The 27,472-nt window shown below is 34.2% G+C and overlaps 1 protein-coding gene across 24 annotated transcripts in view; it reads left to right on the forward strand.

Annotated features, from left to right (window-relative positions):
• LOC141507890 (nebulin-like) overlaps positions 1-27,472 on the forward strand; it is a 266,955-nt gene that overhangs the window by 174,520 nt on the left and 64,963 nt on the right. For all 24 annotated transcript variants that reach the window (XM_074216005.1, XM_074215980.1, XM_074215989.1 and 21 more), the window contains 31 exons: positions 457-768; positions 2,883-3,086; positions 3,417-3,521; positions 4,791-4,895; positions 5,008-5,319; positions 6,144-6,248; positions 6,779-6,877; positions 7,294-7,395; positions 7,568-7,675; positions 8,004-8,315; positions 9,071-9,175; positions 9,265-9,369; positions 9,728-9,832; positions 10,822-10,929; positions 11,032-11,145; positions 12,340-12,537; positions 13,439-13,543; positions 14,292-14,396; positions 14,490-14,594; positions 15,414-15,521; positions 17,881-17,994; positions 18,332-18,529; positions 19,558-19,662; positions 20,965-21,069; positions 21,889-21,996; positions 22,859-22,966; positions 24,972-25,079; positions 25,723-25,827; positions 25,925-26,029; positions 26,680-26,778; positions 27,133-27,243. In XM_074216005.1, the coding sequence (XP_074072106.1) occupies positions 457-768; positions 2,883-3,086; positions 3,417-3,521; positions 4,791-4,895; positions 5,008-5,319; positions 6,144-6,248; positions 6,779-6,877; positions 7,294-7,395; positions 7,568-7,675; positions 8,004-8,315; positions 9,071-9,175; positions 9,265-9,369; positions 9,728-9,832; positions 10,822-10,929; positions 11,032-11,145; positions 12,340-12,537; positions 13,439-13,543; positions 14,292-14,396; positions 14,490-14,594; positions 15,414-15,521; positions 17,881-17,994; positions 18,332-18,529; positions 19,558-19,662; positions 20,965-21,069; positions 21,889-21,996; positions 22,859-22,966; positions 24,972-25,079; positions 25,723-25,827; positions 25,925-26,029; positions 26,680-26,778; positions 27,133-27,243 (4,188 nt within the window). The remainder of the gene's footprint in view (positions 1-456; positions 769-2,882; positions 3,087-3,416; positions 3,522-4,790; positions 4,896-5,007; positions 5,320-6,143; positions 6,249-6,778; positions 6,878-7,293; positions 7,396-7,567; positions 7,676-8,003; positions 8,316-9,070; positions 9,176-9,264; positions 9,370-9,727; positions 9,833-10,821; positions 10,930-11,031; positions 11,146-12,339; positions 12,538-13,438; positions 13,544-14,291; positions 14,397-14,489; positions 14,595-15,413; positions 15,522-17,880; positions 17,995-18,331; positions 18,530-19,557; positions 19,663-20,964; positions 21,070-21,888; positions 21,997-22,858; positions 22,967-24,971; positions 25,080-25,722; positions 25,828-25,924; positions 26,030-26,679; positions 26,779-27,132; positions 27,244-27,472) is intronic.

Genomic DNA, 27,472 nt, shown 5'->3' on the forward strand with positions numbered 1-27,472 from the left:
ATTGAAGGAAATGGGCATGTTTTACCTGGAGAAAAGAAGACTCAGAGTACCTTGATAGCTATTTTCAAATATTTTAAGGAAGATTCAGAGTCTCTAACATTTAAAGCTGTCCAAAAGTAGAATGGGCTAGTTCTAGAGGTGGTGGATTCCCCTCCTTGGAAGTCATTAAGAACATTGTATGACCACTTGGTGGGTAGGTTACACTGTCCATGCTATATGTCCACTAAGGTCTCTTTGAATCTTCGAATTCCTTGATTCTGTCTGACATAAACAGAATGATGTCATAGAAATGACAAAGCAGCAAATGAATGAATGCTAAAAGATAAAGGATAAAGTTGGTAAATTGGTGGCAAGTAAAGAATTTATGAGAGCAAAATGGATTTGATTTGGAAAACTTTCCTAGAAGTAAGATGAATTGAAAAATAACTTATTTTTTCCCCTCTTTGTGCCTACCAGTATCTCTACAAATCTGCTTATGAGCAACAGAAAGGCCATTACGTTGGATGTCGCACTGTAAAGGAAGACCCCAAGCTTTCTTGGGCTGCTCAAGTGCTGAAAATGCAGAATGACAGATTGTATAAGAAGGCCTACAATGACAACAAGGCCAAGATCTCTATACCAGTGAATATGGTGTCCATCAGTGCTGCCAAAGAGGGCCAGGCATTAGTGAGTGATGTGGACTATCGGCAATACCTCCACCACTGGTCATGCTTTCCTGATCAGAATGATGTGATCCAAGCCAGGAAGGCTTATGATCTGCAAAGTGATGTAAGTACACAAATTTCTCTACCTTAAGGAGTACTACTAAAGAGAACACTTAAGAGATCCAAATTTAATTTATGATCAATGAAATTTTTCATCTTTAAAATTTTTCCCAGTTGTTTGGGGAAATGCTACAATAATCCAAGAAAACTCAATTTATAGAAGAATTTCACTATGGGTTTCTCAGTCTTTTATCAATGGATTGTTTTCCTTAGCCCAAAATTATCTCCTTCTACTGGCCTATTCAGTTGTGAGGATCAAGGATAATAGTAGACTTTAATGCCAGTTAGGACCATGACTAATTCAATTTTATTCAACAAATTCTTTAATTATTTCCATTTATCCATGGAATCCATATTATGGATAAATATTGCATGAAAATTTCACTATAGCCTGAACATTCTCATATTTTAAATGTGTCATTTATGAATTTGATATGAAGTTTTCTAAGTGCACAACCTTTCGGCTTACAAAATATTACTTAGAAGAAAATAGCAGATGGTAAAATAAAACAACAGATTAAGATAACAAATAAAATTAAATATATGTATACTCCCCAGTTAATCATGACTGAGTCACATGTTAATTTATAGAAGCCTTTTCAGAGTCTCTATTTTTATACCATTCCAACTCTTGGAAATGATGACTTCCATAAACTTAGCATTCATTGTGAATCTTAATATTTTTTTATTAGTTCTAAACTGAACTCTCTCAAATTTCAGCATAACTAATTTTATAGAAAGATTGCAAGGTAATATAGATTAGATTTGTTCTATTTGGCCCCAGAAGGTAGAACAAGAATAATGAGTAGAAGTTACAACAAGGTAAATTTAAGATTAACGTCAGGAAAAACTTCCAAGCAATTGGAAATACCCAGGAAGGAAAGAGTATTGTTAGAGTTCAGAGAAAGACTTTTTCTTTAGGAACTTCAAAATTGAATAGTACACTAATTACACACATATATTATAGTAACTTAGGGGTTAGACAATGCTTTCTTCCTAATAGCCACATCAGTTGGGCCTTCAGACAGAAGTTGGAAAGCTACTTTGAAGGTTTTTTTGGCTAGTGGTAATTCTTTTTCAGATAAATGTTGGGCATTATAGCCACTGATGTTCTTTACAGCTCTAATATTCTATGATTTTCTGATGTATAGTTCTTGCTGGGTCATTACTGAAAGCCTATCAGTCACGAATCTGAAGTACCAAAAAAAAAAAACAAAGAATATGACCTTGTCATATGTATTCTTGAGAAGATTGTCTCCTTGGATGTTGGGCCTTCTGAACTTACAGGATCAAGAATACTATAACAAGGGGAAAAAAGCATACTTACTTTCTAAGGCATCATTTTGCTTTCACTATTGCCCTATTTATTTGTACCATGTTATATTAACTACTATTGACAAATGCAAAATAATGGATTTGTAAAGCCAATATCATCTGATAATATTTGATTGTCATCATCTGGGAGGTCACCCAGTTCAGGAAGAGATTACACATTCATTTCCAATGCAGCATTTATTTATTATTTATTGATTTGTTAACCATTAGGAATATCAAGGTAAAAATGAAACATCCCCAGTTTACATTCTGTTGAGATGTAGAACATGTATACATAGAATATGTATGCATAATAAGATACAAAGTAATTTGAAATGGAAGAATACTAGCAACTAAGAAATACTATGTATATGACTATGTGTGTTTCTTAAAAGGGCATTGATATAAGGGACAGATTTCTAGTCCTCTGCTGGTAACCTAAATCTTTTGTTAACTCAGTTGTAACCAAGAATTATGGTACTGGGGAAAGACTCTTCAAATGGCTGCCATTCTCTGAAGTCATAGCCTATCAATACTATTCTAAAAATCCAACTAGTTTAGATGGTAGTCATATGAACACATCAAATAGCTTTCCAGTGAAATTTGAGACCAAGTTTGCTATTTCTAAGAAATCAAAAGCTTCTTAGCATCCCAAATTAGACTTTTACAAAAAAATTTGTTCTTTATAACAAAAAAGCTCTTTTGTCATGTATTATGTAAATTTTTTATTATATGGGGCATTTCCATGTCTTAGATGTTTAGAATACAGTAAGAGACAACTTGTTCCTTCCTATTTTGTCTTAGGCCATCTATAAAGCTGACTTAGAGTGGTTGCGTGGTATTGGCTGGATGCCAGAAGGTTCTCCTGAGGTATTGAGAGTCAAGAACGCTCAGGAGATTTTGAGCGATAGCGTCTACCGGACACCTGTGAAGGATCTTAAGTATACGAGTATTGTTGACACTCCTGAAGTTGTACTTGCTAAGACAAATGCTGAAAATATCAGTATTGTAAGTTGCTATTTTGTCATTTCATAAAGTTAAGTATAGTAGTACTTCATTCCCATTGACATATAATGCCTACAAAAAATCAGCTATCATTCATGTTGGTAATATGACATGCTATTTGTTATCCAGATCTGTGAACTACAATTCAAAGTGATAGTTCAGATTTCATGTTAAATGTAGACCATTTATTTGTATTTATTGCAGCAATATTTGTGCTGTGTATGCTCAATAGGTTTTTGATTTTTTTAAAAAATAAAAAGTTATATATTAGAACTGATAATATTATCCATTTATAAAGTGATCTTTAATTTTTGTCTTTTCTTCTTCTCACAGCCCAAGTACAGAGAAGTTTGGGACAAAGACAAAACTTCAATCCATATAATGCCAGATACTCCAGAAATTAATCTGGCTAGAGCAAATGCTCTTAATGTGAGCAATGTAAGTACATCAATGAATTCATCATGTTTGAAAAATGACTACTTTGGTCTTGTTATACTACTTCAAGGAGTCATTTAGGAACTCTTGGCTACAAAATCCCTAGGGTCAATGGTAAGAACATTAGCTGAACATGGCCTATTCCTGACTCTCCTTATTGAGTTGTTTGGTGTGCCACTGTTGTTGCCATACCAGCTATAATGGTGGTGATAAGGGAAAAAGGAATAAGGATAAAGAGGATAAAGAGAGATACAACCGTCCATTTTCCACAGAGATTTTCTGGGCTCATATGAGATACTGTGAAAAATGTACATTGACTTAAAAGAAAAATACTATTTTTTACAATGATTTAGATGTTCACATCTTTTTTTCGACAAACACATAGTCCTTGAGATAAGGCACTTTAAGTAATAGTGTTTGCCAGTCAATAATTCGCACCAAATAATATTTATAATCCTAACCTACAAATACTCTTAAAAAGCTATAGATTTCCAGTGACAAATATTTCATCAATACGTTTAAGATGAAAAAAGTTAGAGCACAGGCCTATCCTAAAGATTTCTCTAAATCCAAAGGAAACTTTTATTTCTTTTGAGTAGTTTAACTGAGGGGATGTTCAGAATTGTATTTACAGAAACCAGATGACCCCTAGAAATGACTCCTTTGATACTTTTGGTAAGAGGGATTGGTATTGAACATATCAATACTGTACATTGCTAGTATATTGTACCATAAAGTTAACTGAGTGTAGAAAATAGTTGATCAAGTTGTGTATTGCCATTGCCTATATAATGGACAAATTAAGATGTTTTCTTTGGACTGGTCCCCAGAACTCAAGTAGGGGTGCATAAAACTATATAGCAAATATTAGGCTATGGACCAGAGAGATAGGGATTCTTTTGGTTGACTTGTCTAAGGTGTTTACTCAAATGTGCTGAATTTAGGGAAAAGTTGAAGCATCTAGAACTTAATAGTCTCTCCATTTGATAGTTAATAAAATAGAAAAATACTTTATTTATTATTACATTGCTACAACTTTTCTACCCCTATAAAACACAATGTACTTTCAGTCAATTGAAAAAGCCTTCTTTAAATAGTTCTTTCATTTTCCTTTCTTGGGGACACACTTTACCTAGACTTGAAATTTTTGCCTGAGTATTAATTATGTGTCACAGAATCATGTCCCTATATGATACTATTATACTAGATAATTCTTAGGAGCTTTTTTTCAAATATGATGTTTACTAATGGCATGGATTTTCTTCTCTTAAGAAACTTTACAAAGAAGGTTGGGATGAAATGAAGATGAGCTGTGATGTGAGGCTAGATGCCATTCCAATTCAGTCTGCCAAGGCCTCCAGAGAGATTGCCAGTGATGTAAGATTGCATTTTGGGGGATTCTCTTGTTTTATTTTCATTTAAACAAGTCCTATGAGTTTGTGAGAAGGTGGGGTTTTAATCAAAATTTTCTCCAACATTTCTTCCCTAGTATAAATACAAACTGGACCATGAAAAGCAGAAGGGTCACTATGTGGGAACCCTTACTGCCAGAGATGATAACAAGATCCGCTGGGCCTTGATAGCAGACAAGATTCAGAATGAAAGAGAATACAGGTTGGATTGGGGCAAGTGGAAGACCAAGTTCAAAAGCCCGGTGGATATGCTTTCTATCTTACATTCTAAAAAAAGCCAGACTCTGGTCAGTGACGTGGATTACCACAATTATCTTCATCAGTGGACATGCCTGCCTGACCAGAATGATGTTATTCAAGCAAAGAAAGCTTATGAGCTACAGAGTGATGTGAGTTTGCTATATTCAACTCTCTTATTTTAGTACTTTGCAATGTCATCCAATATATACATACTATACACTTGAATATTAGAAATTGAAGAGTCCATAACTTAATAACCTGCCCATTTGATAGGCTATAAAATCTAAAGATAATTTCTTTATTGTTCCCTAACTATAAATTTCCCACCCCTATAAAATACAAGATTCTCTCTGCCAACTCAAAAGAAGCACTTTATATAGTGATTTCATTTTCTTTTGGTATGTACTTTGACACTTTGATCCAGGTATAAAGGTATATATGATATATATGTATATATTAGCATATATGACAACATGAATACCCTTTGGGAACTTTAAAATACTACAATAATGCTTATTATTGTTGTTATTATTGTTATAGTTATTGTTATATATATAATATATATATTATTATGTTATATATATAATATATATATATATATATAATTGTTATATATATTAATTGTTATAGTTGCCTGCAATAGATATGGGAGAAAAATCAGAAAAGCCAAAGATATAATTCAACTTGTAAGAAATACAAATGGCACTGGAAAAATATTACTTAATTGTATTATGTCAAAGAGAATGTCTATGAAGACGATAACTTTCTGTAGCTTGGGAAGAAAGATTGAATACTACATACCATTCAAAGGGAGTATTTAGAAATAAATATATATATATATATATATATATATATAAAATGCTTGAGCAATAATTTTCCCTTCAGTCCCATGGAAAGAAGGAAATTGGTTCCTTTGAAATATTGGTAAGGGATAACAGCTTTTGACTTCATCATTTGTTTTTTGTCTCCACAGGCAGTTTACAAGGCTGACTTGGAATGGTTACGGGGAATTGGATGGATGCCAAATGACTCCGTTTCAGTGAATCATGCCAAACATGCTGCTGATATCTTTAGTGAGGTAATGATCTTCCATTGCCAATAAGCATTTTTTCACAGGTTAAACAATAAAATGCTTCATTCTACTTTAAAAATTGGACAAGTCATTTCACCAATTCAGACTCACACTTATCCAAAGTGATCTTGACAGATCATCTCTGATATTCCATTATTCATAGTCAGACTAATTGCTTGATCAAATTCATAGCATACCAGATAATAAAACTGCCCTCCCAACAATAACATTATTCTAGGGGTAAAGTTATCCCTGCCCTACACACATGTCCACTGATTCTTCCACTAAGTTAGAATTTCAGGACTCTCAGAAATTAGGGTTGGGGTAATGATGCTAAATAGAAATAGTGGCTTCTGTGGGCATGTTGATTGTCCTCTTTCTAAGTATCAAAATCAGAAGCCAAAGTGCCAAGAAAATACCCTCTCAATATATACTTTACAAGAAACTTTAATGATCAATGTAGATGAAAAAACAAGAATATATACTTTCTTCCATTTATAGAACCATATGCTTTGTTTCATATCTTTCTTCTGCAGCAAAAATATCGGACCAAAGTCGAAACTCTCAATTTTACCCCTGTTGATGACCGAGTGGATTATGTGACAGCCAAACAAAGTGGCGAGATCCTAAATGATGTAAGAATATTCTTTTTTTATTTATTTTTTTTTAGGTTTTTGCAAGGCAATGAGGTTAAGTGACAGCTAGCTAATTATTAAGTATCTGAAGCCATATTTAACTCAGGTCTTCCTGACTCAAGGGCCAGTGCTCTATTCACTGCACCCCCAGCTGCCCCAGAATATTATTTTCTTCTGTAAAATTAAACTTACATAAATTTGTGGTCTCCCTTATCATTAAGTATGATTTTTCTTGTTATCATCAGCCAAATTTTATCTACTAACTCTTTTATTTATTTTCTAACTATCACCAATCTGCAAAGTGCCTAGGTTTGATTTCCTTAAACCATATTGCAGAGAATTTCTGGAACTTTTGATCCTTTCTAGCATCTTTCTCAATGTTAGATTCCCTATTGCATGAATACTTTCTTTTTCAGATTAAATATCGCAAAGATTGGAATGACAGCAAATCAAAGTATACCCTAACAGAAACACCATTACTACATACTGCCCAGGAAGCAGCAAGAATACTGGACCAGGTGGGTCTTCATTTCCTAAAGATAGCTAACTGCAGATTTATTGGTAATAACTTATACAATCTGATCTCAGGCATCAATATGAATTCATCACTGATATTCCATCACATGAACATTCCTACTACTTGAACTTCTAGTTTTAACCTTTTTTTTTTGGTTGCATTCTGTTCCTTAGTATCTCTACAAGGAAGGCTGGGAGAAACAGAAAGCCACAGGTTACATTTTGCCTCCAGATGCTGTACCCTTTGTCCATGCCCATCACTCCAGTGATGTCCAAAGTGAGGTAATATATCCTTTCTTGACTACATCTTGGGATGGTTGATCATGGGAAATACTATACCTTGCACTTTAGGAGGGTTTTTATTTTTTTTTTAACTCATATGGTCCTGACTTGATCTCCTTCCTATTTCCTCATCTAGAATGGAATCTAAGGCTAATTTTTTCTTCCTTTTTCATGCTCCCAAATGTTCCTTAGTCTTCCTGGGGAATCTTTAAAAACTAATGTTTGTGATACTTCATCTTTTTTCCCCCTCAATTTTATCAGCTTTGTTAAAATCTCCAGCAGCATAAATAGTAATGATGAAATGACTTTACATCTTTTCTCCCAACAGCTCAAATATAAGGCTGAACATGTTAAACAAAAAGGTCATTACGTTGGTGTTCCCACTATGAGAGATGATCCCAAATTGGTTTGGTTTGAGCATGCAGGCGAGATTCAGAATGACAGACTGTATAAAAAGGACTATCACAAAACCAAATCCAAAATCAACATACCTCCTGATATTGTGTCCATCAAAGCTGCCAAAGAAGGTCAGAGCCTTGTAAGTGATATAGATTACCGGAATTACTTGCATCAGTGGACATGTCACCCAGACCAGAATGATGTCATTCAAGCAAGAAAGGCTTATGATCTACAAAGTGATGTAAGTGATTTAATATTTTTCATTTAATGTTCCTCAATTATCTGCATATAGATTATATTCCAGTCTCTTCTTCTATATCTACCTGAGAGATTTTAAATTAAGTTCAGAGGGTCAGCCATGGAAGGGAAGGATATGTCAATGTCTGATTTATGCCTGTAATGATTATCTGACTTTAGCACTTAAAAATCAAATACAACTTTTAAAAAATTCTCATTGATTTTGTCTGATCTGTGCCTCTTCCCATTCCCATGACTACTAATACAGATAATGGATAGTTAATCAAAAAGAACATATGATAGTAATAAATATATATGTATATATATATATAAACAAATAGATATTGAGATATATAAGAGAGATATTTCTCCAAAGGGCAACTAGGTGGCTTAGTGGATAGAGTATTGGCCTTAGAAACAGAAGGATGGGGGTTCAAATTTGACCTCAGATAGTTGATAGCAACTAGGTGTATGACCTTGGGCAAGTCACTTATCCCTGATTGCCTATCCAGGACTATCTCCAGTTGTCCTGATTCATATCTCTCTTAAAATGAAGGTTCACCAATAAAAGGAAGAAACCATAGACATAAAGAATACTTATAAAGTGTGAAATTCAGGGATGAAGTGAGTTTCTAGAGTGAAGAAGTTTTTACAGCATGGGTAGGGAGTCTAGAAAGACAGGAGTACAGCCTGGAGAGGAATATCATTGTCATTTATGTCTCCACAATACATATTGCTTCTTTTCTCTTTTGATTTTAGAATATCTATAAAGCAGACTTAGAGTGGCTCCGTGGTATTGGTTGGATACCCCTTGATTCTGTTGAACATGTGAGGGTAACAAGGAACCAGGATATGGTGAACCAGGTAAGTGAAACATACTTTGAATTCCTATTTAACAGTATCATATGTATATAGAGGATCAGTTCGTTCTAATTTACTCTTTCCCTTTACAGATAAAATATAAGAAAGATGCTCTTGACAATTATCCTAACTATACAAGTGTGGTTGATCCTCCAGAGATTGTTCTAGCCAAGATTAACTCAGTCAATCAGAGTGATGTAAGTATCCTTTAATGTGGAAGTAAGCTAAATAGTTCAATTGACTTCATATATATCTGTAGGACTTAATCATTTTCATACGGATTGCATTTCTAAAATATAACTTACAAAAACTATGTTGAGTAAATATTTTGACAAAAAAGTGAAAAAAACACTATTTTTTAGGTAAGAACAATGCTTTTTTCTAAACCATTTGTATTTTTACTAGCTGAATCTTATTACAAATGAAGTCAGATAGATGTTTATGAATGTGTTTTATTCACATTGTTTCAGATGTTATGTTTAGAGTCCTGTGGTGTCAGGTCCTAAAAAAAGTAAAGATGTACTTGTTTTAATAGGCAACTTTTGTTTTCGTTAGGTGAAATACAAAGAAACATTTAACCGAAACAAGGGTAAATTTATTGGCTCTGCAGATACTCCACACCTATCACACTCCAAAGATATGTCCAAACTCTATAGTACGGTAAGAATTGTTTTATGATTTACAATTATAATTCAACATATGTTTAGTTTTAAGTTCATGTCATTATTAATAATCTTGGCTGATTACATCATGAGCCACCATTTTCTTCTTGATGGAACAGAAGTTGCATTGTTTCAGATAGATATGTTTATTTTTGTCCTCTGGAAGTGACATTTTAGTTAGTAACAACTCTTCCTGTTCTGTATAGAAGTTAGTTCGTCAGATAGCATTAATTATTAATAGTATAGAATGCTTTCTTTTTTTTTCTTGAATCACTTATGGCATAGGTGGTTGGTCATTTACTTAATAGATGGGAGGTATGTAAATTGATTAAATAGTTCTTCATGAAATCATAGATTTTAGAATTGGAAAGGATTTTAGAGATTACTTCATCTAACCCTCCCAAATTCTTTTGACCCTCAGTTTCCTTACTTGCAAACTGAAGGGGTAGACCCTATCATCTCTAAAATTCCTTAGCTCTAAAATGTAAAATGTAAAATATTCTATTATTTTAAAGTTCTTCAACTTTTACTGATTTGATTTGCTCATCATGCCTACCATGTATGTAGTCAGGGGTTCTTAAATCCTCTTTGCGTGTGTGTGTGTGTGTGTGTGTGTGTGTGTGTTTGTGTGTGTGTGTGTGTGTGTGTGTGTGTGTGTGTGTGTTGGGGTGTGTGTGTGGGGGGGGTTGTAGACCATTTTCCTCCCAGTCTGGACCCATTTTCATATTATTAAATGCATATAATAGATAGCATTGAAAAAGAAACAAATTAATTTTCAAAATACTAAAAAAAAAATCATGAATCACAGGTTAAGAATCCCAACAGATGAATGATGATGCCCAAAATCCTAGAAAGCTGGCTTAGCCTTCCCTTTTAAGTATATTATACAAAAAGGTTCTAATCTCTTGAAATTTTTGCTATGTATCTTTTTAAAGGTAAAAATAGATTTTTATTTTATTGAAATCTTTCCATATTTTCTTTGTATAGATATTATATAAAGGATCCTGGGAAGGAAGCAAAGCCTTTGGTTATACCTTGGATGAGCGGTACATCCCAATTGTTGGTGCCAAGAATGCTGACTATGTAAACAGTCTGGTCAGTATGATATTTTTCTCTAATATTTGCATGAAAAGTAGAAAGTGGACTGGTAAAAATATGCTCTATGGTTTTAATCTCAATGGTTTTAATGGTTCACAGCTTAAATACAAAGAAGTATATGAAAAGCAAAAGGGCCATTACCTGGCTGGAAAACACATCAGTGAATTCCCTGCTGTTCTTCACTGTCGGGATTTCCAGAAAATGAGGAGTGCGGTAAGTAAAGAAAGCTATCATTTTGCTTTCTTTAATTTTTTTCTTATTTTTACTTTGTACTGATGCCTTCTGGGTTGTTTCTACATTAAACTGTCTCTTCTCAATGTGCTCCCCATTTGATCCTCCTCTCTAATAAGGAAATAGTTCAGAAAAACTGACCAACATGGCAAATGTGTCTGACAACCATTTTGTCCCTATTGTACCTGAACTTTTTATTAAGTAGAGGGGAAGGAGTGTTTCATCATCAGTGCTCTGGAACCAAGATTGTTTATTAAAATCATTTGGCTCTGAGATGCCTTTTAATGTGGTTCTCATTATATTAATGTTGTTCTCTTAGTTCTATTTTGGGAGGAAAGACTCCATTCACTTCGATGTATTTCTGCATGTCTGTAATAATAATGTTTTCAAAGTTCTCATCTGATTCCTAAGAGGAACTAAGTTGCTTTTGCCCTATTGCCATAACCTCCTTGGACTAGGATTAGGGTGAGGGGAAAATGAATTTATCAAGATAATGTCCCAAGTCATTGTTATCCCAAATGATGACATTAACCTCTATCATTGTTATCCCAAATGATGACATTAACCTCTGGATTATTAAATATATCCATTTTTTAAGTGACAGATCTAGGGTTGTAGAACATGGCAATCTATTTTTCACCTCTGGACCTTTGCATAGGTTGCCCTTCATACCCTCCATGTCCTCCATAGAATCTATATCCTTTCTCAAAGCTCACTTTAAAGATATCATCTGCTGGGTGTGCCATAGAGGACCTTCTAGATCCCTGATTATGCGTTCTCCCTTGCCCCCCAAAATCTTGTGTTTATTTTGTATTTACTTATCTTTTCATGCTATATCCCCCCCAGTAGAATTTGCATTGTTTGAGGATTACTAACTTAAAGGACTACTTCATTTTTACTTCTTGAATCCTCAGCTGCTAACACAATATCTTGCATATAATTCATGCCTAAAAAATTCTTATTATATATTAGATGAATTAAAATAAACAAATTATTTAGTTATCTATAATGAATAGAAAAAAGAGATTAACAGAAAAATGGAGTCTCACAATTTGATTTCTAACTCATTAAATAGCCTTCCAGTTTTAAAGACACTTATCTACCTTCTAATTAAGGTTTCAATAACTGTATTTGAATGCATTTTAATTCCTTCTTTTAAAAATTAATACCCTTTAGTTGAACTACAGAAAACATTATGAAGACACCAAAGCAAATGTCCATATTCCCAATGACATGATGAATCATGTACTGGCTAAAAAGTGCCAATACATCCTCAGTGACCTGGAGTATCGACATTACTTTCACCAATGGACATCTTTGCCAGAAGAACCTAATGTCATTCGAGCCAGAAATGCCCAGGAGATTTTGAGTGATGTATGTATTTTATATATACTATTCATGGTTAATGTTTCACTGATTCCTAAATCTTATATGTCCACCCATATTCTCATATGATGTCTGTGCTATGGCACAAAGTGATATGGAACATACGTGTTTGGTTCCAATGAGGATTTTCTTTGGTTTGCCAGGGCATGTGTGTGTGTGTGAGTGTCATGGTACAGTTGACTTCTAGGAGTCACCTTATGTAATAACACAAGCAGGCTCAAATTAAGATCCTCATGACCATGGAGCCCTCAACATATTCCTTCCTACCTTGAAATAGTCAGTAGGATATTCAAAATGAGAGTTCTCTCTTGTTAATAGTAAATTGCCAGAATGTTCAATAGAGGGCAAAGAGATGATACATACCTGTATGCAATTCTTCATTATTTTCTTCTTATTCCTAGCTCTTGTCTTACACAGAATTTACAATGTTTTTCTAGTTCAATCTTATGGGCCCTTGGTATTTAAGTTGTCCTTCCTCACTACTGTAAAAATTATATTCACTCTTGGGGCCAGAAGGAGGGAGGATGGGAGAGGACTGTGGAACTCTAGTTCCCACCTTAAGATCTCTAAGAATAAAGAGAAATCCCTCTGACCCAGAAAAAAAAATAGTTAGGTTTAATGCTTTGCTTCCTTTAATTTTCAACAACCACAACGAGGACAAGGATTATTTGCCTATTTTTGTATCTGCAATACATAAAACAGCACAAAAGCTTGCACATCACCAGAACTTAATAAATTCTTATTGATCAATTGATCCTAACATTTAAAAACCCTAACCTATACCTACTGAGTCTTTTGAATAATCTAAACCTAATGGACATAAATATGTTAGAATGAACTATTATAGATAAGCTTGTAATTGTTACTTTCTACCATTTCTCCCTTTCAGAATGTATATAAAGATGACTTGAATTGGCTGAGAGGAATTGGATGTTATGTCTGGGATACTCCTCAAATCCTCCATGCTAAAAAATCCTATGATCTCCAGAGTCAGGTAAGTAACCTCCCCCCAAAAAAGACTGAGAATCAAGAAAAAGCACCATTAGTATTTGTTGAATTTTAAAAATAATTCCTTACTTTTTAAAATTTATTTTTTAGTTTACAAAGTCTTTCCACATCTATTAATCTCTTAAGCTTCACAAAAGTCCAGTGAGATAGACCAAACAGTTATTCAAAGGCCCCTTTAACTGATGAAGAAACTAAAGAGGTTAAGCAACTTTGTTCTTAAACTAAAATCCAGACCATCAAATCCCTATGTTAAGTTCTTTTCTAAAACACAAAGCTGCTTCCATTTTTGATAATAAAGATAATTATTTAAGGGGAGTCTAAAGACCTTCTGCCCCCAAATATCTTTCTTACTTCTTTATCCCAACGGCACTTGAAATTTCCATCTTTAATCCTTCATTTGACTTCAGATTTTGAAGCTTTAACCTTTGAGATTGAAATAGAATTATATTATCCTGGTGTTTGGGTGTGAGGGTGGAGAAATAATTCAGAAGATCAATATCAGATCATTACAAAAGTATTCCTAAGGGAATACTGGAAAGGTAGATTTGTTTTTTAACTTTAGAGAAGGGAAAAGAAAAGTCTCAAAAAATGCAGAAAATACATTTTACTCACCTCACAATTTCACTGTTAGATGAAATACATATAAAGAATATGACTTGGGACATAGCTTTGATCATATTGTAAGTTACTAACATTGATGATCTCACTTTCCCTATGTTGTCTTTCTCTTATAGTTGCAATATACAGCAGCAAGTAAAGACAATTTACAGAACTACAATCTGGTCACAGATACACCACTTTATGTGACTGCCCTCCAGAGTGGCATTAATGCCAGTGAGGTAGGTTGCCTTTCATCTTTACTTTCTTTTCTCTTTACCTGTTTGTCTGCTAGTTTTTAAATAATGGAAATAAATAATATTTTCTGTTTGTAGGTGAAATATAAAGAAAATTATCATCAAATCAAGGACAAATACACCACAATTCTAGAAACAGTGGATTATGACAGAACCAAGAATCTAAAAAGTCTTTTTAGCAATGTAAGTTGAGCTGCTTTTTTTAATGGGTTATTTTTTTAAACTGAAGAGAAATTTTGTGAAGAAGGAAAAGGACTTTGACCTAAATTTCCTATCTCTTTTTCTGCCCACAAATCATCTTAATATCTAGGATATCACTGTTCCAAACTTCATGGTTATAATTTATTAGCTTCTATGTGTGCACAGCATTATGTTTAACATTATACAGAATTTCAATCTTTTACCTATAGAAATGGATCATCCTTGACCTTGAGCTTATTCTCTCCTCTCAGTCAAGGTCTTGACAATCAGCAAGGATCACACTTCTGAAGAGCATTTTAGTTCAAGACTGAGAATTATTAATCATTTAAAGTCCTTGAATTGTTAAAAGTAATGATAGTGATTGGGGGGGGAGTATCAGATAAGGCTAAAATTAAAAGAAGGGTATAATATAATAATAAAATAATATTTATAAACTTTATTTATGTATAAAATATTTATGAATATATATTTTTTATATTTATTTATAATTTAGAGTTTACAAAATATCATTCATATATTATTTCATATGATCCTTATTAAAAACTTTTGCTATTATTATCATCATCATCTTATAGATGAATTAACTGAAGTGGGCATATGTTATCCTTAATATACACAGGGTAAGTTAAGAGAGTTACCCAGGGTCATAGAGCTAATGAGTGTCAAGAGGTAGGATTCAAACCAGGTCTTTCTGACTCTAAATTCAGCTATCTATACCAGCTAACTAACACTGTGCTTTTAAAAGACATGAAAATTGAAATGCATTTTTCAGTAACAACATTTTGTATTTGAATTTTTCAGAATCTCTACAAGGATGCCTGGGAAAGAGTGAAAGCTACAAGCTACATTCTACCAACTAACACAGTCTCACTGACACATGCCAAGAACCAGAAATATCTGGCTAGCCACGTGAGTGCATTTAAAGTGTGATACTTATTCCTACCAGTGTATTTCTAGTTTTGTTTTATTTTGTCCATATATATATATATATATATATATATATATATATATATATATATATATATATCCTCCATTCTCATGAGATATACTAACTCTCAAGGCAAGTTATAAGCACTTACCCATTCATTGATAAGCAAGTTGGCAGACCCATTGCTTGTTGTCAGGAAATTCTTTTCCAATATTTTCTGGGGTAGACTCAGCTCTCAAGATTTTCAGCAAAGATACTATTTCAGAAGTTTGACCCTTCCTCCGTCTTACTCAAGAACCTAGCCACTCAAGTCTTTCTTTGCCATTTTCCAGTTCCCATTCTTAAGAACTGTTTTGATAGCACAGAGTTAATGCAGAAGTATAATAACTATAGAGGAAAAGATCATAGAGGACACCAGAAATATAGCTTATTTTTCTGTTTTATGTGACTATAAAAACAAATAAATAAACAACAAACATGGCATATTAATCATGCAGTATCAACCCAGTTGGTTGAAAAGTTGATTGATCTTTATTTAAACCATTGAAGTCGGTTTTTTCCATATAGATTAAAAAAAACTCGCAGAAATATAATTGTACTTTTTAAAAATCTGAATTTAGTCCAAATAGGGCTTATGTATAGATATGGCTACAAACACATCAAAACCATAAAAATATTAGAGAAAAATCACCAGAACACATACTCACAACCCTGGAAAGGATGCTCCCACCCTCTGACCTTTTACAACTGGAACATTTTCCTATAATAACCTATTGGTGTGGTATCCATAGTTCTTTTGCCTATGATTGGTACTGCAACCTTTGTAACCTAGTCCTGTCTTTTAAAACTTCAAATAATTTTTCATCTTAATTTTAGTTTTTATTTTGAGAAATTTGGAAGTATCTAGTTATAATAATGGAAATACCATGTGGTTTCCATGCATCAGTAGGTACTCTTTTACTCAGGCTAAAGTAAAAATTATTAACCTTTCTTCATGTCATGGATTCCTTTAGAAGTTCATGGATAGGGGCAGCTAGGTGGCACAGTGGATAGAGAACCAGCCCTAGAGTCAAGAGAACCTGAGTTCAAATCAGACATCAGACACTTAATAATTACCTAGCTGTGTGGCCTTGGACAAGCCACTTAAACCCATTGCCTTGCAAAAAAAACCCTAAAAAAAATGAATAAGTCCAGGGATACTTTTGGACCCCTTCTTTAAAGGCATAAAATAAAATCCATAGGATTACAAAGAAAATCAGTTGAATTGGAATATAATTGGTTTTTTTAAATTCATAGACTCTAACATCTAGCAAACTTGGAGTATATGGAAACCTGAAGACTATCTATGAAATTATTTATAATTTAGAGTTTACAAGCAATTGATATTTTAACAATTAAGCTCATTCTCCTAAATCTCCATGTACAAATGGACCTGGTTTCTCCTTTGAGGGTCATATCTACCTATCCCAGCATATCTATTGTTATCACATACTCTATTGGATCTGTTATCCCAGCAATGTGGATGTTCCCTCCTCTGATGCAGATAGCCCTCTGCCCATTTGATGTCACTCTTGTTCATGTCTTTCTACTAGTTCAACTTTGATTATCTGCTCTATGTTCTAGGGAACCTAGGGTAACAGGGGAATATAAAGACTGTCTACCATTTATCCCTCACTCCTCATCTTCTTTTTTAAACAAACATATTTCTTTGATAACATCATTTACTCCAGTTCTTCCTAATTCCTTTTCTGTTTTGTGTTATGGCCTACTAACTCTCACTATGCATCTACCATTATCCTCTTTAAGATACTCCTTTTAAATTTCTCAACAACCATAGTGTTCCATGACTTACTAATTATTTATTATTAGTGTTTATTAATTATTTATATGAAGCATAGAAACTGAATGTATGACAACTGCCTTAAAGTTAGTTTTTCCAATGTAGTATTTGGAATATTTTATAAAAGGCATCAGACAAGGCTTATGATCAAGTATTTTAGATTTTCAGTCAAATTTTTGAAAATGAAAAAAGTTAACTGGTCATATTAGTAATAGCTTTTACTGAGAAGAAGAAAAAAATGAAGCCTTTAAGACTATGGGAGTGTAGGGGCGGCTAGGTGGTGCAGTGGATAAAGCACCGGCCTTGGAGTCAGGAGTACCTGGGTTCAAATCTGATCTCAGACACTTAATAATTACCTAGCTGTGTGGCCTTGGACAAGTCACTTAACCCCATTTGCCTTGCAAAAAAAAAAGACTATGGGAGTGTAGTATACACTCCATATAATATAGAATGGGTTGTATTTCTCTGAAAATCTGAATTCATTTGTCTTTACTCTGCAGAATAAATACCGTGAAGAGTATGAGAAGTTTAAAGCTCTTTACACTTTACCAAGAAGTGTTGATGATGATCCAAACACAGCAAGATGCCTTCGAGTGGGCAAACTTAACATTGATGTGAGTGAATCCAAATGTGGCCCTTTAAATGAGAGCAAATAATGAAAACTATATCATTTTCACTAGAACTCTTCCTCCTAAATAATTTATATGGAAGTGTGTACATTTATTTTTTGCATAGGAAGATGCTATTTGGAAGAGTTGCTAAATCACCTCCGTTTCTCTCCCCTCCCCCCCATGGTTAGATAGCAAGGTTTGCAGGTTAAATACCTTCTTCTAACTGACAGCATTGTGCTGCTCACTCTAATTTCCATGTTCTAAGAAAAATGAGCTTCTCAAAGTAATCCCTTATCACAGAATTCTCTGATCAAATTGTACTTTTTTAAAAATCCCACAGCGCCTCTACAGATCTGTCTATGAAAAGAATAAAATGAAAATCCATATTGTGCCCGACATGGTAGAGCTTATTACTGCCAAGGATACCCAGAAGAAAGTCAGTGAAATCGATTATCGCCTCCATCTGCATGAATGGATTTGCCATCCAGACCTGCAGGTCAATAGCCATGTCAGGAAAGTCACAGATCAGATCAGTGATGTAAGTATATTGGTTTTCTAAAGGAGAGTTATTGTTTTATTTTACTTTTGGTTTACTCAACAATATTTTTATTTAGTATTCAATCTCTGACTAGATTCAGGTACTGCCCTACCCGGAAAAGTAGACCAAATAATCTCTTGAAAGTGTAGTACAGTGGAAAGAGTGTTGAGTCTAATGTCCCATAATTTGAATTCAAAGCTCAACTCAGTGATATGCTATACATATGACTTTGGGAAAGCCACTTAAATTCTCTTGCTCTGTTTCCTCATTATTAAAATGCTAGGGTTTGGGGCAGCTAGGTGGTACAGTGGATAGAGCCCCGGCCCTAGAGTCAGGAGGACCTGAGTTCAAATTTGACTTCAGACATTTAATAATTGCCTTAGCTGTATGACCTTGTGCAAGTCATTTAACCCCATTGCTTTGCAAAAACTAAAATAAAATGCTAGGGTTTGATCAAATGCCTTATAAAATTCCTTCTAACTTTAGATTTCTTATCTCTGCCCAAGAAATCTATTCTTTTGTGTTAATAAGATGAAAACATAAAATAGTTATATACCTTTAGTTTCCATGACCCATTATGAGAGAAATATATTATATCAATATTCTTCATGTTTTTCATTTTTTTGGTTGATTTGTTTGATCTGGACCTGTGATTTTGGTAGTAGAGAGAACTTACCCTGTGGACACACCCTCTATATAGACCAGCAATTCATTTTAGACTTAAAAACTTAGAGAGTTTCTAGGGACACTAAAAGGTCAAGTGACTTGCCCATGGTCACACAAAATCAATGTATAAGAGAAGAGAAACTTCCTTGTTCCAAGACCTACTCCCAATGCACTGCATTATCCTTCCTCTCATTCTCATTGTTATCTTTTAAAATTTATCTGTAATATACAACATAAACATTATATATATACATAAATACATAATTAAAAGAATGGAGAGAAAAAAAGGAAAGAATGTATAGCAGAATAGAGAGAATAAATGTATTGAATTTTTTTGTTTATCTTTTTTCAAAACAATTTAGATTGTCTATAAGGATGATCTCAATTGGCTGAAAGGTATTGGTTGTTTTGTCTGGGACACACCTGAAATTCTTCATGCAAAACATGCCTATGATCTGCGCAATGATGTAAGTTTGACTTAATATATGACTATTTATGAATGTATATATATAGTATTCTACATGTATGTGCATGTATAGTCACATCTCTATTCATTTATGTCACACACACACACACACACACACACACACACATATATATATATGTCAGTACCTGTTTTATTCATCATTCACTCTTTAACTAAAGGGAAGGAAGGCAAAGCAAATCATCTTTGGGGTCCAGGGTTATGGGTTAGGGACAACAAATGTAATCTTATCACAGCAAGCAGTAAGATCCCCCAATGGGCTTAAAGTTAACTTATTTAAAAGGTGTGAAGAAGTGCCTACAACTAAAAAGAAAGACTAAGGACTAGATAAATGATCCACAGAGTTGGGAACCTCTAGGTCGGTGCAGTCTTGCTATGGTTCGAAAGCCATGACATAAATGGTCTATAGATAGGACTCATTAGTTTGCATTTAAATAAAGCCTCAGCAATTTGGAATTTGGAATCATGTGAACTAAGGCTGGGCTAAAGGCCCTTTACAGTGAAGAGACTTAGTAAGTAAATTGACAGAGATTTTAAACTGCTTGAGAGAACAGTTTTCAATCTCCTCAAGTACTTATAAATATTAAATTGGTCACAAGGAATCCATCATTTAAATCATAGCTAAGAATGAGTTGAAATTAGAAATAGGCTATTAATAAATTAGAGGCATCTAAGTAGCGCATTAAGTAGAAGAATGGACTGAGAGTCAAAAGATCTGAGTTCAAATCTAGCCTCATAAATTTATTTACTGATGCTGGTCCAATCAATTAATCTCTGAGGCAGTTTTCTTATCAGTATAATGAAGCTAATAATAACACCTACCTTCCAGAGTTGTGAGAGTAAAATAAAATGATATGGGTAATGTACTTTGTAAATTTCAAAGTACTATGATGTAATATCTGTATAGCTCTTTGCAAACCTTAAAACATTACAGAAACGATTACTTTTATTAATAATAATTACAGTTTTTCAAAATAATATTATAATAGATTATTCATTAATTCACACTGGCTTTTCTAAGTTTTTTTTCCCCTATATCACTGGTGCCTTTTATTGTGCTTTGTAATGGATTTTATTTTTTTCCTATTGCCTTATGCACATGAAGCTTCAAAAGGTTTGAAACATTGTTGAATACAGCTGTTGCATGTAACAAATAAGCTAACATTTTAGGGGGGGGAAATCAAGATTGGAAGAAAATACTAGAATGATTATATAGCCCTATAATTCCTTCCTTCCTTTTTTTCTTCTCTCCTCCCTCCATTTGTCTCCTTCCTTCTTCCTGTAGATAAAATACAAATCTCATGTAATGAAAACAAGAAATGACTACAAAATGGTCACAGATACACCAGTCTATGTACAGGCAGTAAAAAGTGGCCAGCAATTGAGTGATGTAAGTACCTGTGTGGAAAGAAATTCTGTAGGTAAAGTCATTCTTAACTGTAAAATGAGGATAATAATAGTGCCTACTTGCCAAGGTTGTTATAAGGGTAAAGTGAGATATTTGAAAAGTCCTTCATAACCATTAGAGCACTATCTATCTGTTATTATCATTTTCACAAGAAGGTAAATATTTTGCAAAGTATTCATTCTCTTGGTATTTCAAAAAAAATTACTAGCTCTTACCTATGCATGAGTGTCTTTCCCCCTCTTTGATTTTATCAGAGTCCATTTCTGTCTAACAGACAAGATAGTTCATTAAAAATAGTTTTCCAGTAAGGAGAAAATCTGCAAGGTTAAAATCAAAAGTGCCCTGTTCTCTACATTCAGAGCTAGCTTTTCAGCTATTACATGGCCAAATCTGGATAGAGAACCAGCCTCAGTGACAGGACAACCTAGTTTCCAGTCCTATCTATTTTCCAGTCCTGCCTCTGACTCTTGCTTAGTGACCCTGGGCAGATCACTTACTCTCTCTCAGCTCCCAAGTAACCTTCTAATAATCTAAGTGGTCGAACAGGTGCTAATTTGCACCCTTCACCTAGATTCTTCTCTCAGATTTCCCCATTCCAATGAAATCATAGTACCAGATTTTTAAAATAATTGATTTATTTATTCCTTTAGCAAATTTCCATGATATCAGAGAATGCATTGGGCTCCCAAAATTAGAAAAAGTTTGAACTTCCATTTCAATTAAGTGTAAACTAATTCTCTGAAAGTACTAGTTCTATTACAGAAATATTTTTATGTCACCTTATTCATTTTCTTCCCTTAGGCTGTTTACCGTCATGAATATATACACAATGTTAGAGGCAAGGTGGCTCCCACTACTAAGACAGTGGATTTGGACCGGTCACTACATGCTCATAAATTACAGAGTGAAGTGAGTATTGAAAAATCTATTTGTAATAATATTTTGAGTCTGGTATAGAATCAAAAAGGATGATTTCTGGATCCAGGACACACAGGGAAATGTCTCATTCCAGCTCAGAAGAAAATACTTGACTCAGGGAGGCATGAATTCTTGAACCTATTTGAATTCATATGAACTGAAAAGACCTACACCTAATTCATGACTTCCTTTTGGCTGGTCACTGTCTGACTTTTTAAGTAAATCCATTAACTTGATTCTTAGAGTAGTGCATTTAGAGACCCTGAATTTGAATTCCAACTTTTTGAATGTATCACCTAAATCAAGGCCATTTCACCTGTCTTTTTTTCATCTATGAAGTGATGAAGTTGCCTAAATGATCTTTAAGGTCCCTTCTACTCCTACATCCATGACCCTGTGATTCTTTTCCATATTTTAGGTACATACATTAGGTTCCAAAGATGAGACGTCTGGTTCTGGACTTTCTATATATGAGGGGTGTCTTGTGCAATGTCACTTAGTGATATGATCAGGGACAGTGATGGAGCTCAGGTCCTTGTTTCTTCTTCTCCTAAGTCTTTCTAAAAAAGTTTAGGGAAACCTGAAGATCAAATAAATGTCCTCTACAATCACCTATTCTCATCCCTCTCTATAACTGTCTTCCCTGCCCAATCCCAAAGCAACAAAGGAAAAGAGATCTGTAAAAACTGGGTATCTTGTTATTTTCTGAAATATTTATTCTAGTTTAGTCAGCACAAAGACATTAGTGTGTGAGAAAGTCAGTGTAAGCTTTGTCTTAGAGGTTCTTCATCCAGGCCAGTCACTTAACAATAACCTCATTTTAACCTCTTTTTTCTTACTTATCTCTTTGCAGTATTTATACCGAAAGGATGGCTTACGTTACCTCCCCAAAGGATACAGGATTCCAGGAGATGCTCCCAACTTTAAAAAGGCTAAGGAGGCCCAATATATGAGTAGCTATGTAAGTAATATCTTCAGGTATAAGATTTGGGGGTGACAGCTTGAAGATACTGGGGTTTCATGAATATCATGGAATAATTTTTTAAAAACTTTGAGTACTCAAAACAAGGCTATTTCTATCCCTCCTGTCTCACCCTATAAGTTCAAGTTGATATACAGAGGGAAGAAGAGGTAAAGCATTCCACAAGCAGGGGTAGGGGACATTGTCATTCTAGCCACTAGTTAGCTAGGTAAGTTAGAATGAGTGCCAGTAACGAAGTAGCCAGGGGCTTGTTCAAGATGTAGATGACTTAACTTTGCTTTGTTCCATAGCCCAGGATATACTTCAGTCCAATCATCCCAGATACATGTGGTTGGTCATCCAGGGGGCCTAGTCATAAATTGTGTCTGGATCCAAGCAACCCCTCCCTGCTAGTAAGAAAACAACTCAGATCACATGTCCTACTGGGAATAGATGAATAAATGATGGAATTATTATGATGATATAGAGTTTTAACATAAAGGCAGGGGATTCAGGGTGTCAGTCATTACAAATGTCTTTGGACATATGTGGACATCCAATGTGTGGATATGTTTTGCTTAGCTAAATTTACTTGGTAGAAGGATTTTATAATAATGTAATGAGGGAAAGGATTGAAGGCTAGGACATTAATGATTGAATGCATAAATAAGAAGGGAAGGATATTCAGAAGAAGATACAATCAAGCAGGATAGTTTTGAAATCTGAAAAAAAATAAAAATGCAAGTTATACATAATGGAGATTCATGAAATCCTATATAAGATGATGCAGTGGAGAGAGGAGAACTGGTCCTATGGTCAACCCAGTTTCAAATACATTACAACTATGTGACCCTGTGCATGTTGCTTAATATCTATCAGTTTCAGTTTCCTTGTCTGTAAAATGTGGATAATAGTCACACCTGCTTGTCATGAGTATGAAACAAGATAATATTTGTAAAACATTTTACAAATTTTAAAGTGCTACATAAATGCTACCTACTAATATTATTTTGTTCTCTCTTGCATATGAAAATGTTTATTTGTTTATATTCTCAAATTTAGAATAATAATAAATTATAATATGCAAAAGAATTGAGAAAAGAATAAAGTCACTACTAGCTTCAAACACTGAGTATCTTTGAAAATGGATAGTTACCAGTTATCCAGCTTTTCTCCTTAGTGGAGAGCTAAAGGAAAAGCTCAAAGGTTAGAGGCAGCACAGCCAATGGCCTATAGGAATTCATCTATTCATATATCTTCAAAGAACTATATAAAAGTCCTAGGACATGACTCCAGAGACTATACCACCCAGAGAATGGCTAGTAGTTTGTGATTGGTCCTATGCCCTTTGTCCAAAATAAGGGTCTATAAACCCAAGGATCATCAGAGCCACTATGGGTCGAAAAATAGGGACTTCTTTCATTTTCTTGTCATTTTAGTCATTTCAGTTTTAACTGACTCTTTATAACTACATTTGGAGTGAGCAGCTGGGTGGTACAGTGGATTGAGTACCCACTCTGGAGTCAGGAGTACCTGAGTTCAAATCCAGCCTCTGACACTTAATGTTTACCTAGTTATGTGACCTTGGGCAAGTCACTTAACCCTATTGCCTTGCCAAAAAATATAATGCAATACATTCAACAAGTAACTTTCAGTGCTCCTCTGTATGTCTGGGGTATTTCATTCTGTTGTCTTCTGAAAGTTTTTTTTTCAAAGACTCTTCAAAGATGCTCCTCTTTTCTTGCTTTTTTTCTTTTCCTTTCTCTCTTTCTGTCTTTTTGTTCTCTCTCACTCTCTTTCTCCTTGTTCTTTCTCTCCTCTCTCTCACTCTGTTTGGACTTTTCTTCAGTTTTCGTTTTCATAGCTGACTCTACACTAAATTCATAAGAATTTTCAATTCAAAAGTATTCTTTTTCTCCCTGTATGGACTAGAAGATTATTAAATGTAGTACTGCTTCTCCCTCTGAAAATGTGTTTTTTCGTAATTCTGACTTTTATTTTCCAGTTTAAATACAAAGAAGTCTATGAACACCTCAAGGCAAATGGATACACTCTTGGACCTAAGGATGTTCCATTTGTTCATGTCCGGAGAGCTAACCAAGTTACCAGTGAGGTATTGTGACTGTTGATTACAGAGTTAAATATTTCATTTCAGTGAATAAGTCTTTGTTTGAAACATGTTAAAGAGTTAAACTGAATCCAGCATCAGTCTCAAACAACAGCAAAGCAGAAGAGTATTCACTTTGTTACTATTCTCACTTATGTGACCTTTATAATTGGCAAAGCCCTGTAGAGACTTTACCCTTTTGAAAGTAGAACTCCATAGTACAAGGCTTCCTTGTCCACTTTCTCCTGCAGAGCATTTCAATGGGTGAATTAACAGGGCAGGATTCATAAAATTGCTTCTCTTCTAGCAAAAAAAAAAAATGTCAATGATCAATTTAAAGAAAATATCCCTTGGTGCATTTATTTCTGAATCAATGAATCCTCAGGGCAGTCTTCAAGCAAAGTTGCTTTTTGGTCTAATTACTAAAAATAATAATATCTTTCTTATTCCTTCCAATTTTGTTTTGATTTTACACCTAACTTCTCTTCTTTTAGAGGAAAAACCAAACTTATTTTCCTCTTTCCCCTCAGTTTCAAATCACCACCCCTCCCAAAATAGTCAGAATATTTGATTGTTGACCAATATAGAAAAATCTTGATTATCCTATCCTACACTAAACATTTCATATATTTTTCTTCCTCTGGCACAGCGTCTATATCGAGAATTATACCACAAATTAAAGGACAAGATTCATACCACTCCAGACACTCCTGAAATCCGTCAAGTCAAAAAAACACAAGAAGCTGTCAGTGAAGTATGTCTTTTTTTTCCAGGCTGAGGAGACAAGTGGTTGAAATTCAGCTCTTAATTCAAAAGAACACTAATTTAAATGTGTTGTTTTGCTCTCTTAGTTGATCTACAAATCTGACTTCTTCAAGATGCAAGGGCACATGATCTCTTTGCCATACACCCCTCAAGTGATACATTGCCGCTATGTGGGAGACATCACAAGTGATGTAAGCAGCTCACAGGAACCCTAGTGATTAGAGTAGGACTAGAGAGGATGATGCTTACATTTCCAGCTACTTTAAAGCATTTCCCATGCTCTAAGCACTAAGTCAACCAATGTTTTTTAAGAGTTCCTTCTTTCCTTATTCCATCCTTTCACTTTCTAAGTAGATCTTGCTGGGGATCATTCTTTCCCCAAAGTTTATTAGAAATGATCACATCATAAAAAGGTTAACTAGTAAATTTAAGGATCACCCTTAAACCTTCTGCAAACATCAGAAGACTTGATTTCCCCTTAATATTTCATTCTATAGCATCAATTCTCTCCTTCCACCCTTCTAATGCCTTTAACTAACTGCCTTTCCCTCTTGTCACAGCTGCCTTTCAAAAGTCATACTACTACTTTTCAAAATTTTCTATGTATTGTCCCTGTATAAAATGAGAAAATAACTTTTGAGCTTTACCTCTTAAGCTCAGGGACAAGAGGCTTAAATGAAAGCACCTGCCATTGATTTGACATGAAATTTGCTGACTAAATAGAATTTAAAACAGGAATGTTAAAGTAAATTTAATCTATAACTATTTGTTGAGTGTTGTCTACTTTGCCCAGTTTTGAACTTTTACCTCTGCCATCTTTGTTTCTATTATGGCTTCATAGATCAAGTACAAAGAAGACCTACAGATATTGAAAGGCTTAGGATGCTTCCTCTATGATACTCCTGACATGGTCCGTTCCCGTCACCTGAGAAAGCTTTGGGTAAGCTCCATTGCCACAATATCATGTGTCTCTAAGTGTTGGACAGAATCAAATACATACACTTGCTTCTGGAGTAAAAATGCTTAAGATTCTGCCTGGATAGTGACAATGCACTTGAAAGAGATCTGTCCCTGAACTAACATAGATAATGAGCTCAATTAACATGAAAAGGGAGGTAGAGGTAGCTTTTGACCAGCAGGAAGTGGTATAGGACACATAAAAAAAGCTTTGCTGCATTTATGCCTATTTGAAACAAATATTTCAATGGCAAACATATCAATGGCAGTCACTAGAAGGGCCAAATAATTATGTAATACCTGCAAGAGGTATCTATAGCCTATTATTTTTTCCTAGTCCAACTACCTGTATACTGATAAGGCAAGAAGAGAGAGAGACAAGTATAGTGTGGTACTGGACACACCTGAATACAGAAAAGTTCAAGAGCTGAAGACTCATCTGAGTGAGGTGAGAATGCTTTGTTTTACCTATCAATTTGCTAATGCTAACTGTAGAATACATACATTAGTTTCTTTTTTTGAATTGCTTTTATGAATTTAAATATGAACTTTTTAGATAAAAAGTAGAATAGAGAGGATATGTGAAATTAGAACTATTAACAGATAACTTGCTTTTAAAGTGTATATATATATATATATATATATATATATATATATATATATATATTAACACAATG

Source organism: Macrotis lagotis, chromosome 1, assembly GCF_037893015.1.
Source record: "Macrotis lagotis isolate mMagLag1 chromosome 1, bilby.v1.9.chrom.fasta, whole genome shotgun sequence".
NCBI classification, from domain to species: Eukaryota; Metazoa; Chordata; class Mammalia; order Peramelemorphia; family Peramelidae; genus Macrotis; species Macrotis lagotis.